Source organism: Schistocerca cancellata, chromosome 7, assembly GCF_023864275.1.
Source record: "Schistocerca cancellata isolate TAMUIC-IGC-003103 chromosome 7, iqSchCanc2.1, whole genome shotgun sequence".
In the NCBI taxonomy this organism is placed as follows: domain Eukaryota; kingdom Metazoa; phylum Arthropoda; class Insecta; order Orthoptera; family Acrididae; genus Schistocerca; species Schistocerca cancellata.
The window spans coordinates 183755889-183774525 of NC_064632.1; the positions used below are offsets into that span (position 1 = coordinate 183755889).

At 39.5% G+C, this 18637-nt stretch overlaps 1 protein-coding gene across 1 annotated transcript in view; it reads left to right on the forward strand.

Annotated features, from left to right (window-relative positions):
* Positions 1-18637, forward strand: part of LOC126092395 (acetylcholine receptor subunit alpha-L1-like) — a 219912-nt gene that overhangs the window by 141018 nt on the left and 60257 nt on the right. Inside the window, exon 5 of the mRNA XM_049907967.1 lies at positions 11083-11305. Coding sequence (XP_049763924.1) covers positions 11083-11305 — 223 coding nt within the window. The remainder of the gene's footprint in view (positions 1-11082; positions 11306-18637) is intronic.

Consider the following 18637-nt stretch of genomic DNA (forward strand, 5'->3'; position numbering starts at 1 on the left):
GCGTGAATGGTCACTAACGGGAAAAAGTCACAGTGCTGTTGAATAAACTGAACTGGCAGACTCTGGAAGACAGGCATAAACTATCCTGAGTCTGCTTACAAAGTTTCAACAACCAGTTTTAACTGATGACTCTAGGAACATACTACAACCCCCTATGTATCATTTGCGTAGGGATTGTTAGGATAAGATTAGATTAATTACAGCACACACACAATTATTCTTCCGTCACTCTATATGTGAATAGAATGGGAAGAAACCCTAAAAACTGGTACAGTGGAATATATCCTCTGCCGTACACTTCACTCTGGTTTGCGGAATGTAAATGTATATATAGCTACAGACGTAGATGATTGTTTAAAGGCCTCTGGGCACACTTGAATTAGCCGAATCTTGTCTTTGCAGTCTCTTTGGAAGCATTACATATAGTGTTGTAGTATTATCCTAGCTTCCTTACTTAATACTGTTTATCAAAATTCAGTAAGTAGATTTTCACTGGATGGTTGGCATCTATCATCACATGTCTGCCTGTTCTGTCTCTCCCATGGGTCAGTCAAACCTGTGAACATTTATCCTGCCCTTCTTTGCATACTTTAAATATCCCCTGTATTTCCAATTTGGCATGAATCCCAATGATGTGAGCAGTATTCTAGAACTGGTCATATGAGTATTTTGTAAGTAACCTCCTTTATGGACAAACTGCATTTTCCCAGTGTCCTACCTATTGATCTATGTTTTCACCCCACATTATCCACAACTAAGTATATATGATCTTTCAGTTTCACTTCCCTACAAGTGGTTACACATAGGTATTTGTATGAGTTGACAAGTTCAAATTGTGATTCATTGATCCTGTAGTCCCAGTCATTTTTAATATGACATGAGGAGATTGCTACTCATCACACAGATGAGGCACAGGGTGACAGACAGACACACTTCGTAATTCCACCCTCAATTTTCCTTTGTTTGATACTACATTATTGTGTTTTATGAAGTGCACAATTTTACATTTCTGAAATTTTGAAGCAAATTGCCATTCTTTGCACCATTTTGAAATCTTATAAAGTTATCACTAAAAATATGTGCAATTTGTCTGCCAGGTCATTAATATACAACATGAATAGGAAAGGCCCCAACACACTTCCCTGGGGTATACTGGAAGCTGCTTCTAAATCTGTCAGAGACTCTCCATTAAAGACAGTATCTGTGTCCTCCCTGCCAAGGAAACCTCAATCTAGCCACAAATTTTGTTTTATCCCCGTATCATTGTAATTTCATTGATAGGTACTGGTATGGTACCAAATAATAATACTAGTAATAATATTCCACAAATAATGAAATACTACTGAGCAAAGAGACACAGTTGTTAGTGCACTGGACTTGCATTTGGGTGGAGAATGGTTCAAACCCACAACTGGACATCCAGATTTAGGATTTCCATGATTTCCCTACATCACTCCAGGCAAATGCTGGGATGGTTGCTTTGAAAGAGCATAGCTGATCCCTTCCCCAACCTTCACACAATCAGAGCTTGTGCTCCATCTCTGATGACCTCAATGTCAATGGGGCATTAAACCCAATCTTCCTCCCTTTCTTTAATAAAGAAACACTGAATATATTCTAAGATTCTACAACAGATGAATGTCAGTGATATTGGATGACCGTTTTATGGATCACTTGTACTAGCCATCTTACAGAGGGCTGTGATGTACGGTTTCTCCCAACTACAGGGCACAGTTTTTTGTCCTATGGATTTATGGCACATTATGATTAAAATAGAGGCTAACTCAGTTGCAAGTTCTATAGAATCAGCTAGGGATTTCATTAGTCATTGGAGCTTTATTCAGTTTTAGTAATTCCGACTGCTTCTCAATGCCACTGACACTAATATTCATCTCATTAATGAAGAAATGAAATCATGAACACCTTAAGCCACTGTTTAATTTATTGTACAGCATGTGACTGGTTTCGGTCAAAGACCATTATCCAGTGCAGACTCTTTTTAACAGCAAGAATTAAATACGTGTATAAAAAAATATAAAGTCAAAAATATAGTATTTACAAATACTAAGAAAAAGATACATTGCTACTCAGCACATAGAGGAGGCATTGGGTCGCACACAGAGAGAATGAAAAAGAATGCTAGAAATATTTTAGCTCTTACACAAAGTCCTACTTCAGAAGCATTAAACACACATATTCACACAAGCATAACTCACATACACACGGCCACTGACTCTTGCCACTAAGGCTTGACTTTAGTATTCTTTTTCATTGTGCCTCCCTGTGACTCAGTGCCTCATCTGTGTGCTGTAGTGTTTAGACATGCAGAGGTAAATGTATGAGGTGTAAATTGCTGGAGGTCTATATCATCTGCAAAAATTCTGCGGCTACAATTTATATTGTCTGCCACATAGTTAATATACAACACACACAGCAAAGGTCCCAACAGTCTTCTGTGGGGCCCATCTGAAGTTACTTTGGCATCTGTCAGAGATATTTAAATGATGTCATGTAACACCTTAAGCTGCCTTATAATTTATTATTTATTGTGCAATTTGTTTTGGACAAAAACTACACTCCTGGAAATTGAAATAAGAACACCGTGAATTCATTGTCCCAGGAAGGGGAAACTTTATTGTCACATTCCTGGGGACAGATACATCACATGATCACACTGACAGAACCACAGGCACATAGACACAGGCAACAGAGCATGCACAATGTCGGCACTAGTACAGTGTATATCCACCTTTCGCAGCAATGCAGGCTGCTATTCTCCCATGGAGACGATCGTAGAGATGCTGGATGTAGTCCTGTGGAACGGCGTGCCATGCCATTTCCACCTGGCGCCTCAGTTGGACCAGCGTTCGTGCTGCACGTGCAGACCGCGTGAGACGACGCTTCATCCAGTCCCAAACATGCTCAATGGGGGACAGATCCGGAGATCTTGCTGGCCAGGGTAGTTGACTTACACCTTCTAGAGCACGTTGGGTGGCACGGGATACATGCGGACGTGCATTGTCCTGTTGGAACAGCAAGTTCCCTTGCCGGTCTAGGAATGGTAGAACGATGGGTTCGATGACGGTTTGGATGTACCGTGCACTATTGGTGTCCCCTCGACGATCACCAGTGGTGTACGGCCAGTGTAGGAGATTGCTCCCCACACCATGATGCCGGGTGTTGGCCCTGTGTGCCTCGGTCGTATGCAGTCCTGATTGTGGCGCTCACCTGCACGGCGCCAAACACGCATACGACCATCATTGGCACCAAGGCAGAAGCGACTCTCATCGCTGAAGACGACACGTCTCCATTCATCCCTCCATTCACGCCTGTCGCGACACCACTGGAGGCGGGCTGCACGATGTTGGGGCGTGAGCGGAAGACGGCCTAACGGTGTGCGGGACCGTAGCTCAGCTTCATGGAGACGGTTGCGAATGGTCCTCGCCGATACCCCAGGAGCAACAGTGTCCCTAATTTGCTGGGAAGTGGAGGTGCGGTCCCCTACGGCACTGCGTAGGATCCTACGGTCTTGGCGTGCATCCGTGCGTCGCTGCGGTTCGGTCCCAGGTCGACGGGCACGTGCACCTTCCGCCGACCACTGGCGACAACATCGATGTACTGTGGAGACCTCACGCCCCACGTGTTGAGCAATTCGGCGGTACGTCCACCCGGCCTCCCGCATGCCCACTATACGCCCTCGCTCAAAGTCCTTCAACTGCACATACGGTTAACGTCCACGCTGTCGCGGCATGCTACCAGTGTTAAAGACTGCGATGGAGCTCCGTATGCCACGGCAAACTGGCTGACACTGACGGCGGCGGTGCACAAATGCTGCGCAGCTAGCGCCATTCGACAGCCAACACCGCGGTTCCTGGTGTGTCCGCTGCGCCGTGCGTGTGATCATTGCTTGTACAGCCCTCTCGCAGTGTCCGGAGCAAGTATGGTGGGTCTGACACACCGGTGTCAATGTGTTCTTTTTTCCATTTCCAGGAGTGTATTACCCAACACAGATGTTACCAGCAAGATATACATAAAAAATTGTCTGCAACTGACACTCCATACATCTATCTCTGGATGACTAAACATTATTCATAAATACATGATGTAATTTCTACATTTTATCAAAGCAGTGGAACAGAATAAACAAAAAATATTTTATTATATCGTTCATCTTTGCAGTGGTGTGACAAAGTATGGCAGTATGTACTCCCAGATTTTCCTTTGTAAAGGTACATTTGAGATGGTGTTCAGCATTTCTACTTTTGCTTTGCTACTTTCAATTTCAGTTCCTGTGTCATTCATGAGTGTCTGGATTAGGACTTTGGTGTCATCGACAGCCTTGACTTAAGGCCAAAATTTCTTTGGGTTTTGTGAGATATCTTGTAACAAGATTTTACTATGGCTGTTATTGAAGACTTCATACATGGCCTTTTTTATAGCCAAACTTTTTCATTATGCATATCTCTATTAACACTCCGATGCTTTGTTTTACATCCTATTGCATGGTAAACACTGTTTATTTAGAAGTTTCATTACACAGACTGTATACCTCGGAATGTCTCTCTGAGCATGGACTGTTCTAGTAGGTGATTATTTATTAAGTGCTCCACATCTACAGACAATCATCTCTTAAACTTCTGTGAAGTGGATGGCTGAGAGTACTTAGCATTGTACTACATGTTACAGTTTCTCACCATCCCAATCATGTTAGCAGTGTGAAAAGAATGTCTTTCAAATGTCTCTGTGCACATTGTATTTAGACTAACTGTGTTGTCAGGGTCCTTATGGGAGCAATACGTAAAGGGCTGAAGTATATTTCTGGGGTGAAGTTGATGTTCTTCTAAATTTGAGCCTCAGGTCTTCTCCATGCTCCTGGCCATAACAATATTTTTATAATTCCTGATTGAAATATGACATTATAGCCTCTTTATCTATTTTACTGAACATGCAAACATTTCTACTTGTTTTAGGTGCCCTTTGTAATTTGGTCATCAGTATTGCCACAACCACCTCACTGATACTGGTTTCAATGTGGACATCTTCAAAAAGGTCAGGTGTATTTTTTGCCATTAGATCTAACATAGTTCTACCATGTATGGGCTTCCAAAGTCTTTGGTAGGCAGTTTTCAGATGAGGCATCTAGTAATGTGTTGCAGGGTGTCTTTCACAGCCAGTACTTACAAAATTGTAATTATCCCAAATGATTGTTGAATGATTGAAATCTTCAGTGATGGTTTTATGCTGATGGTTCTGGTGGTCAGTAGAAAGATCCAGTAATAAATTTATGCACAGCCTTGGTACTGAGTTATGCCCAAACAACCTCAGATGCATCTACAGTTTCTATCTTGGAGAATTTGAATTTCTTGTATACTCTGATGATTATAAAACCTCCATTTCACATTAGCATGACTCATTTTTCAAGGACATTGCATTTCTCAACACAATGATGGAAGTCTAAGACATCATACCCCAGACTTGGGATTGGATTCCTTTAGGAGGTGTGTGTACCACAACCACGCAACAAATATTGTAAACAAGGAATCGCCAGTATTAGTCATATAAATTTGAAACATTTTTTTAATTATTACATACTGGTTTCAATCACAGAGTGATCATCTTCAGTGCAAGACTAAGTCCTGTGGACTCATATAATCATTCACAGAATATAATCCCAAGCATAGGTGTTTATCATGAAGAACATGCCAACTAGCAGGTAAGATTCAAACTGAGCCAACTGAGCTTCATTCAGCTGGCTCAGTTTGAATCTTACCTGCTAGTTGGCATGTTCTTCACAATAAACACCTATGTTTGGAGTTATATTTTGTGCGTGATTGTATGAGTCCACATGACTTAGTCTTGCACTGCAGATGGTCACTCTGTGATTGAAACTGATATGCAGTAATAAAAAACATCATTTCAAATTTATACAACCAATGCTGGAGTTTCCCTTGTTTACAATACCCTAGTCTGTCACAGAATCTTTGAAATCTCCGGTTCAAGCCTTCTCCTCAACTTAAAACTGGGGAATGGGAAGGCATGGGGACAATATTAGTTCTAGAGACAATGCTACAAATTTAGGTTCTTCATTGAAAATCCATTAGCAAGGCTAGCTTCACAGTTTTTTCTGACAGTTGCTGTATGATCAAAGTATAACTTCAGATTACAGATGACACTCATTTTTAAGTGTGCCACATTCTTCAGTTGGTTGCACTCTGCTCACTCGCTGGTTGTCACAACAGCCTCTTCCACACATTGAATGAAGGTGACAGTGCTTGAAGTACCTTTGGTATCTGTGGTATTGATTTCTCAGTAGCCTTGCTGTCATACCCATTTACAGAAACTTTCAGTCGCTTGACAGCAGTGAGGTTGGTTGCCAGTTGTTTAGGAACAGTGACTAAGTCACCCTACGCCTTGGAACTTTGATTCTAGAATTTTTTTTGGGAGAGGAGATATGCTCACTAAAAACCCAGATGACAAATTCAAAATTAGCAGAAATTTATGACAAATTAAAAATTAACAGAAATATATGACAAATGCAGACACTCTGCACTGCCATTGAAAAGGGAAATGTTATAGAATGTGAGATAACAGTTGGAATATGCACAGAATACACTATCACACCACAACAGTTGACTTTGTAAAATCAGATTTAGTATCTATTTTGACTGCATTAATTTTTTTAGTGGCTGGTTTTGGTTCAACGTGAACCATCCTCAGATCTGAATGTATTGGTTACGAGAATAACCTATCCAACTGTCAGCAAATTTACATGCTACGTCAATGATAAAATAGTCATAGTTAATGTAATCAAGACGAATAATAAATCGACTTGAAAACTAGAGATTGCAGATTTGTTTTCCAAGGATATTGTATCACTTTTGCAGACTTTGTAAAAGCTATATTTATATCCGAATTGAACACTTTCAACCACTTCTTTTGAACAAAGATTAACGAGCAGAAAAAATATGAAAATATTGCACTTATTATATAAATATGTACATCATAATTGAGGGGGAAACAATTTTTCAAACCATATATTGTTGCCGAAATTGGCAGAATGTTTATTTGCAACATGCTACCTTCAATTTAGCACAAAATATATTACGCGTAACACTAGCAAACTTCCAAAAATTACCAAATAAATGTACCTTTATTCATACAGATATACACTAAAATTAGTGTATACACAAGTGACCAAGGATACTGCAGAAAAAAATGCATAAAGCACAAACATAGATTAGAACTGATAATACAGTATGAAATATGTTTTTTGCATTACTCATTACTCAGAGTCTGAAAATTTCACAAGACAGGCACATGTTTGGATACAAACAACATGAAAAGCATGTTGAAATCTTTCATTAAATATTATGATTTGGATCTTTGAAGAGAACTTATATGACATATGTGCTCTCACTTGTACACAAAGAAAATTGTGGAAGTTGGCGTACTTATACAGGGTGTAACAAAAAGGTTGGCCAAACTTTCAGGAAACATTCCTCACACATAGAGGAAGAAAATATGCTCTGTGCACATAGATCTGGAAAAGACTTATTTTCATGCTAGAGCTCATTTTATACTTTTCTTAATAATGATATTACTTATGGGAAACATGCAGAAACAGAACATACCAGCATTATATGAAACTTTTTCTTATATGAAATGTTCAACTTACCCTTTTGGTTAAAGTATTAAACTCTTTCCTAAGTGAAATATTCAGAATGCTCCCTGTAGTACATGCATCAACCTGCTGTTGCATTGAATCTCTGATGTATCCTTGGAGAATCACATCATCAACAACATTTGGGCCAGCATTGTTGGTTACTGTTTGTTCGGGCATCCTGTTCCTCCACACAGACTCAACAAGGAAACTTACCATGCTTTATCAGATAATACTCTACCTGTTCTGCTAGAACATGTGCCTCTATGAGTGTGACAAAACATGTACTTCATGCACGCTGAAGCTCCTCCTCATTTCATTGTTAATGTTCGTAGGCTTCTAAATAGCAGATTCCATGAGAGATGGATAGGTAGAGGTGGACCAATTCCTTGGCCTCCATGCTTCCCATAATTAAACCCACTAGACTTTTTTGTGGGAGTATTTGAAAGCTCTTGTGTGCAAAACCCCAATACAAGATGTATAGCGTCTTCACGCCTATCTTACAGAAGGCTGTGAAACAATACACAATTATCCATGGATACATCAGTGCTTCAGGGATTCAGAGAGATGGCAGGTTGATGCATCTATCCTTGCTAACAGAGGGCATTTTGAACATTTAATTTACAAAAGTATTTTATACTGTAATGTAATACATATATGTTCTGTTTCTGTGTGTTTCCCATTATTAAGGTGATTATGAAGAAAAGTAGCAACATGGAAGTAAAGCTTTTCTGGAACCATGTCCATATAAAATATTTCCTTCTTCTACCTGTGAGGAATGTTTTCAGGAAGTCTGACCATACCTTCTTGTTACATACTGAATAAAAGAACACGTGAAATGCACTAATTGTTCATTTAGCTGATTTTGTGACACCGTGCACATTAGTGAACTCTTTCACTTTCTCATTTTCTAATATAATTTCTTCAGCATCACCTGAGTTGATTCAACTACATTCAGCCACTGGTCTCTTTGATGCAAGCACTTTTGACAGTCTTGAGGTGAAAACCAGGATCCTACATCTGCAGTTTCAAGATGATCAACTGCTACCGAACTATGCAACTACTATCCACCAGTTGATTAGCCATCTAAATTATCAGATACTTTTTCATCCCAGGACAGCAGGTCCCCCTGAAAACTGCCCTAGAGCAAGCTTACAAATTTAAATATGTTGGGAAGTTGTTCATAGGGTCTTCCACCTCTATTCACCAAGTGGCACCACATGCTCTGCTCAGGGGTGTACCCAGACCACAAGTCTGGTAAGATCTATTCCAAGGACCTCTGGGAATACTGAGGTGCTAGAAACATTTATACTGCTGGCTCTAAAGATATAGGAATTTAGGATAAGCTCTCACACATGAAGGAGACCAAGAACAACACCCTTTACTAGAAGCCTATAGAGTCTTCATGGCAAAACTAGTGGTTGTTGTTACAGTCCTCTGTCTCATCAAGAAGGAAACTTACAATGGTTTTTTTGTATATAGTGAGCAGTAGGGAGGCTGTTGACCATGCCACTATCATTAAACAGTAATGTTCACCATCCATGACCTTCTTTAAGATCTTCATATACAGTCATTTTCCTTTGGATCCCAAGTTATCTGGAAATCCCAGCAGACAGTGCCAAGGAAGTGACCATACAGTCGAAACTGGTAATGGGTATAGGAGACACAGTTCTGTGAGCATATATCAGTCTTTCAATCTATCCTACCTGGAGCAATGAATGGGCTACTGCTCCCTCCAGCGAATTGGGCACCACAATGGTATGCAGTGTTCCTCCTTCTGGTTGTCCTGGAAGAAGTTTCCTGCCTTATGGTTGTGTCATATTGGGCATATTCATCAGACAGGCCACAAGTTTTGTGCAAATCTTCCACATCGCCAAGTCATCTGATGCAATCTCATGAACAACTGTTGTCAGCAAGTCCAATATTTCTGATATCAAGTGAATAATTGGACAGTCTGAATTCAGTAACTGGTGCACACAAGTCGCATGGTCATCTGTTCATGATGTTGATGGCATCCCACGCATGCCTTCTCGGTGGCCTCCTCCAGACCTTCTCTAAACAAATTGCGCCACCTCTCTGACTGTGATCTGGAAGGCAATCTACCCCAAAGGATTTCTTAAGCATCCCAAAAGTTTCTAGTGGCTTCTTGTTGAGTTTCATGCAAAACTTCATTGCACAGCATTGCTCTAAAGATTTCTTCATTGTAAGTTTAACACACCCCCTATGTAGAGGTTCAGTGAAGAAGCTATCCTCACCCTCCAAGAGCATGGAGGAAATTGAGCAACCTACTGCTGGAAAGCTGAGGTCGCTCCCACCCTCCCTGACCTGTCCAACCAATCTGTGATGAATATCATAGATGTGCCACAAAAAATCGTGTCATATTTACTTTCAGGCACACCCTCTACTTGGCCATCTTTACCACCCACTAGCAGACTAACTCCCTAGTTTCAACAGTGGCGGACCTTGCGCCATTCATACTTCTGTTAAGAAGGAGTCAGTACTGCAATGAGTGGAAGTAGACCATGGAATAAATGTATTTAGAATTTCATCTTCTATTGGGGTTAGTCATCCTGTAGGATGCGGGGTCCTGCATGAGCAGTTGCTGTACTGATATCATATTTAGTGTGTCCAAGCACCTCGACACAATACTGGCCTGCCAGAATGTCATTCTTTCAATGACTATTGCAAAGATGTGGTAAAAATCCACTTTCCACAACCCAGATACTGTTCACAGATGAGGCTGATTTCACATAAATGGAATTGTTAATTTTCATAACCAACACTTGTGAGTTAATGTAAATCCACACACAAGTGAAGAAGGAGGCATTAACACTGATTTTCAATCACTGTATGGACAGGATCTCACATACTATCAAACAGGTTGACTGGTGCTAGTTGTTGCCAGTTCCTATCAAATGACTTGCTTATCCGCAGTACTCTGTTTGGAGCAAGAGAAATATCCACACAGACATTGAAACAATAGCTAGAGCACCACAGACTGTCAGCATGGTGATCACTGTGGTGACTTTCCTTGAAGTGGCAACAGTAAGGCATGCACTGGCAGTCATGTGTCAAAATTCAGTAATGTAGAGAAACAATACTTTGGTAGTTTACAGTGAATGTGAGTGAGAGAGAGAGAGAAAAAAAATGAAAGAAAATAAATAAATAAATTATCATCATTGGTGGCTTCTACAACTGAAAACAAAACAAAAATTTAAAAAAAAATCAGATGGCTTGTGATGATTGGCATGACAATGTAAAATGCTTAGTACTTTCGTCTTAATATTTTTATCTTTTTCACTTTATTTTCTATACTGTAAGTGTTTAATTACACCAGTAACAGATGAATTGTGTATAAATTGTACATATTTGGTATGCAATTAATTTTAACTTTCTTTTGACTCATTTTAATTTTCCAACAGTGCATCCGGGTCAAGTATTGATCATTATGGGAATTCTCATTGTGTTGTGTTTCCAACTGGAGAAGTCATCTGGGTACCCCCTGCACAGTTTCTTGTCTTCTGTGATCTTGATCTTCGACTGTGGCCTTATGATACACAGACTTGTCATTTAACACTTGGCTCTTGGACTTATGATGGAGATCAAGTGGATCTGCAACTTGGTGTACCATTTGATGGTTTTGAGGTAAAATATATCATTTTAATATGCTGCTTTATACTCAGAGTTTGGTTTAACTTGTGAGAAATGATAACATAATAATGTTTCTGGTACAAAATCTTTGCTTTACCACCACAATGTCTCAGAAATCTAGCTTTGAAGGTAATAACATTTAGATAATGGCTTTTTGCTTATTAAAATATGAGTACAGTATAGAATGAAGATGAAACTATATGGAAATTTCATGTTATTGCAGATGTGCAACAGCTTTCATACAAGAATAAGTCAAAAAGTATCTACATGACATTTTCTCTAATTTATAACAGTACAAAATTTACAGTGACAACATTTTTCAACAGTCATCCTGCTTTTCAGTACACTTCATCTATTGTTGCACAAGCTTCCCAATACCTTTTCGGTTGAGCAGGAAGTCACATATGCACCACATTCTTCACTTTTGGTAGACCTGTGTGCATAATGCCCCAGCATCTCAAAATATGTTCTGAAGAGTTTTAAGACTGTGGACAAGAATATGTGGATGTGCGTTGTTATGCAAAAAATAAATGCTGTTTGACAATAGATATTGACATTTGTTTCAGATTTGAGGCATCAACACATTGCAAAGGATATCACTGAAACATTGGCTGTTTACTCTTCACCCAAAAGCTATTAGCATCACTATATCTGCAGATGGTTGACCCTCGAATTTCTTTTTGGCTGGAGATCTAGGTGGTTTCATGACATGGTCTGGCATTTGCTCCATGATTAAAAGTGCTGAAACCACATCTCATCTACAGTGATGATTCATTTCAAAAACATTTCATCTGTATTATCTGCTGACAGTTTCCCATCTGATGGTATTTGTATACTTATCACTGGTTGTTTTGCACAGACTTTATAAAAGTTGAACTTTTTATGGGCAATGTCATTGCAGAATTGTGATAATGTGTATTTGGTTTGCCACTTCATCAACAGTCATGTGTTGGTTATTCCAAATCAGGCCACACACTCAATGCTGTGATCAGTCGTGGATGTGATTTGACACACTGCTCTTTCCTCTCCCTTCACACCTCTTTGGCTGCCTTTGAATTGTTCAGTTTACTGATAAACACTTCGCCATGGTAAAGCATTGCCCCATATTGTGCTGAAGTTCTTTACAGATTTCAACTTCTGGTAGACCTTTAGACCACAAAAACTGATTACAGAATGCTATTCTTCATTGGGGCAGATGGAGTGACACAGCCATGCTTACATTGCAAGAGCACAAAGCAATCTAATGCGACATTACTAAAATCTGTCACAAAGAAAGAGAGCAGTTTTGTGGGAGTTTGTTCCTTATTGAACACAACACACAGATAGAATAGTATTACTAGGTGAGCAGGGTAAAAGGGAATGGTAAATCAAGGAAACATGTCATGAAAGAACATTCGGATATGAAAATTTCCTGTACTGGAACATTAACAAGGCACAATCAATATCACAAACTTACAAAAATGTCTATGAGTAAAGGAACCTTGGGTCAGTTGGTATACCAGTGCAAGCCACAAGCATACATCATCCATTGGAAAGATCAGTTAACATAGTCTCTTTAGACAACATGAAAGGACACTGTTAATATTCTTACAGTACAGCAGACTTAATCAGTCTTTCCTTCTCATCCTGTCTGATAAATCTCTCCTGACCTGTGGTTCTGGGTCACTTTTCTGAAATCCACCCATTTTCCTAAACCTCTCCAATCCTTTTCCTTCAACCCTCTTCCTTCCCCTTCAATCTTTCTGCTTGAAGAAGGAGCCACTGACTCAGAAAGCTTGCCTAATTATAAATTTCTTTTATGTGAGTGTTCTGCCACCACCATCAAATAGTAGGGGTAATAACAAATAAGTAAATCAAATTGTGTGTTAGCTATTATGAATGGCCTAGTGTATGTATTATAGTAACCATGACAGACACGAAGACAACACTCATCACAGTAGTACAAGTTTATACACCTATTACCTCCACAGTAAAGGAAGAGACTGAAAGGATGTATGTTGAGATAAAGAAATTTTCAGATAATTAAGGAAGATGAAAATTTAATTCTGTTGGGGGCTGGAATTCAACAGTGAGGAAAAGGAAGAGAAGAAAATATAGTGGGAAAAGGAGTGAAACGGGAAGTTGCCAGATAGAATTTTGCTCAGAGCATAATTTAATCATTGGTTACACTTGGTTCAGTAATTGTGAAAGGAGGTTGTACATATGAGAGAGACCTGGAGACATGTGAAGGTTTCCAATAGATTGTATAATTATCAGACAAAGTTTCTAAAAGCAGATTTTAAACAGCAAAACATTTACAGGGGCAGGGCTGGATTGTGATCATAATTTACTGGTTACAAACTGCAAATTAAAATTGAAAAAAAAAAAATCAAGAAATGCAGGAAATTAAGGAGAACAGGAATAAGAATATCGGATCATGTTCTGGCAACACACTTTCCGCATCCCTGTACTGGGTGTGTGTGCAGAGCTGGGTTGTTATATGTTGCCAGAGGGAAGAGGATATAAAGACAATCAGCAGATGTCAGTCAGTCATCAGGAATGCCTGAAAACAGCAAGAAGTCAGCCTGCTGAAATATCGCACCTTGTGGATGACGCAACCTGGTCGAATACCTGAAAAATATTCAAAATCTTGCTATGCTGGGAAAATCTAAAATCACACATCAAGTACCTCCATGGGGAGGAGATGTACAGCAAAATTAAGAGGCTTCATAAGGTTCTGAACAGGAAAGGAGAACTTCTGGAGTCACTTGTCTTTCAGTTGAGATGCTGAGCGGACCATAACATACTGTCTTTTGCAAAGGTCATTTATCACACCAGAATTCCAGATAGCAACTGGATCACCAGAAGAGCCCTAGTCAGGGAGAGGATCTGCTACACTTGACACAGACTTGACGAGACCTCAAGAGAACTCTTCACATTCCACCTGCAGTTGTCGTCAGCATTTCCCCCTGACTTGTGGGATTAGATATACTCAGTTAGATGGTCTCAAGCCAACAAAGCATGGCACTTTCAGACAATCTGCTAAATACAAATGTCTTGCAGCTAAACCACCAGAGGAAATCCTTGGAGAATGTAATCAACTGTACAGAGATCATAATGGCGATGTTACCCTATCTATACTAGGAAAGGGGCCAAATTTTGCACTGACATCGATGATCCTACCAATAGCAGAATTTACCAGTGTGGTCGAACAGGTTGCTCTTGCACTTCCATGTGACACCATGGGGGAAACACAATGTGAAACATGCCGTGCACATATCAGGGCTGTTCCACCAAAACCAAACATCTCCAAGGAAGAGAGGAAAGAACAGAAGTGTCTCCAAGAGGATGCTGAGAAAGTCATTCTCACAGCAGATAAAATTCTACAGACATGTTACCAGTCAATATTCAAGCAAAAAATGCTTGACCTTTTAGAAGGCAATGCCTACAGGTGGGTAGAAATCAATCTACCAACTGATTGAAGAGGAAGACCATTGAGCTTCTTCAACACACTTTCCAAGACAAGAAGTTGGGGAAGAGACTTTGTCCAAGAGCAGCTGCACCACCAATACTTGGTAGACTACCTAAAGTCCACAAGGAAGTAATACCACCAGAAGCAGTTATTAACAACATTGGTGCGTGAACATATGAATTAGCAAACCACTTGACAGTGATCTTCAGCCCCTTTGTGGGCAATTGCACCACACACGGAATTCAGCAGATATCATCCAGCAGCTCCAGAACTTCTGGTTGGGACAAGAAGAGCTTCAGCATGGTGTCTCTCTTTGCAATAATACCTTTAAGAGACTCCTTAAGCCTCACAGGAGAAAAGTTTGGGCCAGCACTAACAACACTGTTTGAATTCATACTTATGTCAACCCACTTTTCATCTGATGGAAATTATATGAACAGCAGATGGAATGGTGATGAGTTGTCCTCTACCACTAGTGGTGGCCAATATGTTTGTGTCAGCTGTCTGCAAGCCCTTGTGGTTTTTTTCTTTTTTTATGTAGATGATATGCTTGTAAGCTAGCCAAACGGATGAAATCACCTACAAGACATTCTATAATGCCTGAATTTGCAGCACTGAAACATCAAATTAATGGCAGAAAATTATTGAGGAGGCCAAGTCCCATCCCAGGATGTAGTGCCAATGGAAGAAGAAGAAGAAACATCAAATTATGATGGATAAGTCATGGCAACTATGGTATCTCATGCACACGCGTAGCATTACCATAATTGCAGTTAATACTTTCAAAAACCTGCAACAAACAATACCAAAATCCACTGACAAATCATGACAACATGGGAGCATGGTTCTGTTCCAGTGCCTGAAACATTCAGTGTGAACTTGGCCATGCTATGGTGGTAGTAAGCTCAGCTGAAGAGTGAGCATACATGAAAATCCCCTTGTTCCAGTTTATTGCAAGCTGTGTGGAGGCTTTCAGACATGGACGTGCAGCAATGACTGACTCACCATGAAGTGAGCGGCCCACTTCATTCTTTACTGACATGTCCATGGCTATTATTGAACAGTGTTTAACAAAGGACCAACCAATGTTGAACCGTGCAGGGATTAACATCGTGGATGGGTGTGTCGATTGCAACACTGTCCCACATTTGATGCCAGGACTTGAAGGTGCACAACAAGTGTTCAAAATGGGTACCACATCAGTCAACAGAAGTGCAGAAGTGGACATGATATGAGTCTAGTCATGTTAATCTATCCATCAACCACCAAAGTCTGCTCATCCTGGCCTATGACAGCAATGGTATTCTGGAGTGTCATTCTGTTAGGGACAGCCACACCATCAATGCCCAATACTTCTGCAATTTCTTGCGTGCCGTCAGTGACATACACCGTACTTTGCAAGCAGGGCAGTTATTCCTCTTGGCATTTCAGTGACAGGTGGTACACATTGATGGCAATTGCAACGGCATTGAATGCCTTCCCCATCATTGGTGACTCTGTGTGGATGGACTTGGGGATTATTTTGAAGGACAGTAGTTGATTTTGATTCATTTTTGTTCCATTTGTATTTGTGCACAATAAATTTACACATAGTTTCAATGCACGTATTTCATTTCAACCTTTGCTGTGACCTGTACTGTAACCCTGTTTTACTTTGTACTGGAACCCTATTTTATTTTGTAATTCAGATACACACTTCCTTTCTGGTTCAATGCACATCATGTGATTCCCATGTTTTTGCATTATCACAAGCCAGTAAGTTGCCATGATTTACGAAATGATCCTCGTATGTACCATCAAACAAGAAATAAGTGCTAAAAAAAGAACAGTGCAACAGCTGTCAAACTTTTCCACAATCAGTTCCAAGAATTCAGTAAGTGGGTCTCCCGTGAAGAGGAGACAGCATTGACACTGATCATAATACTTGTATCCTGGAGCTGCAATTGGCTGAGATAGTGTAAAAATTAAGTGCAGTTGCACATTCACTGAGAATATTTTTTTATTTATTTATTTATTTAGCCATCTGTGGACATTTTAAAAATGTGTGGATGTTGTCAGTTGAGTACATTCATGTATTTATACAGTTTGTTGTTACATGTAGTTAAACAGTGTGACACATTTTTGCTCATCAAAATATTGTGAAACAAAAGCTATTTACAATCATTTTGTACTAAGGAAATCACTTGTAGTGTAAAAGCAGTGTTCCTGCAAAAACAATTTAAGATTTTTCCTAAAGTGGTACATGTTATCTACTTCTTTTATTTTCTGCGGCAGTTTATTATACAGTTTTACACCTTCATACAAGAAGCTATTTTGAGTCTTATGTTTATTCTTCCTGTCTGGGGGAAGACAGTGACATGTTCTTGCACTATAGTTATGAAAACTGCTATTTGTGCTATAATTTTCTATATTTTTCTTGATGTACACTGTGGCTTGGAATATAAATTCACAAGGAACGGTTAGAATGTCTAACATTTTGAAAATTTCTCTGTCGTGGGCCCGCTTAGTGCTTTTTGTTATAATTCTTACTGCTCTCTCTGCTCTCTTTTTCATTTTAAATACTGTTTGTAAATTCTGAGCACTGTTTCCCCAGAAAATAATACCATAACTGAATACTGAATGAACATCACTAAAGTATACAGTTCTCAAAAATTCACTACTGCATGCGGATACAACGACTCTAAGTGCACAACATATTGTGAATATCTTTTTCGAGAGTTTCATAGCATGTTCATTCCACTTCATTTGGCTTTCAATGTGCAACCCTAAGAATTTTGTTGTAGGTACATCATCTATGGAGATGTTATCTAGTTTTAAATTTAAGGGACTCTGTTTTCTGTTCATTCTACAGCATATTGTATTTGTTTTCTTTACGTTGAGAGTTACTTTGTTTTCCTAAAACCGTTTGTGAACACCCCTCAGCACTTCAGTAGAATTTTCCAACATTTGTGCTGGTGTCTTACTGGTGATTACTATGTTGCTGTCATCTGCAAACAATATCTTCTCTCCATGGCTGATATGTTGCAGGAAATCATTTGTATACACCAGAAATAATACAGGGCCTAGTACACTTCCCAATATTGATATATTGTGGATCAGATATGTTTCTCAATGTACTTTGATCCACTGCAGACATGTGTGATCTCTACTGACTATACTCTGTTTTCTAGATATGAACAATACAATTTGAGAACTACTCCCTTTATTCCTAGTGCCTCTAATTTATACGACAGCTTCTGGTGGTCAACTGTATCAAATGCCTTAGACATGTCTAGGAAAAGGCCAGTTACATAGCTGTTCTCATCTAGTGCTTCTAAAACTGTTTTTGTAAATTGTGCTATTGCAGATTCTGTACCTCTACCAGGCCTGAAACCATGCTGGTCATTGCAGAGGAGGTTGAATTTACTTAGATAGCTCAAAAGCCTGTTTTTTATTATTGTTTCTATCACTTTGGAAAAGCAAGACAATAGAGCTATTGGTCTGTAGTTCTGAATGTTTTCTAGGTCACCTTTCTTGTGAACTGATAAAATTTAGGCATGCTTCAGATAGTTAGGGAAGCATCCAGTTTTGAAGGATTCATTTATGATTTCTATTAGTGGAGCTTTGATACCGTTTATGCATTTTTTCAGCACACACGTTGGGATTTCATCTATACCTGCTGAGTTTTTGTTCTTCAATTGCCTTACAACATTGCATACTTCCTCCTCAGTAGGTGGAAGCAATACTATTGAGTTTGCTATATGCTTTTATATTGGTTGATTAGCAGCATTTGGAAATTTTTCTGTAAGTTCATTGCAATGCTGCTTAAGTAGGTATTCACATAATTTGCTAATTCTTTCGGGTTACTTTTTAAGTTTTCCTTTTTCCTGACTTGC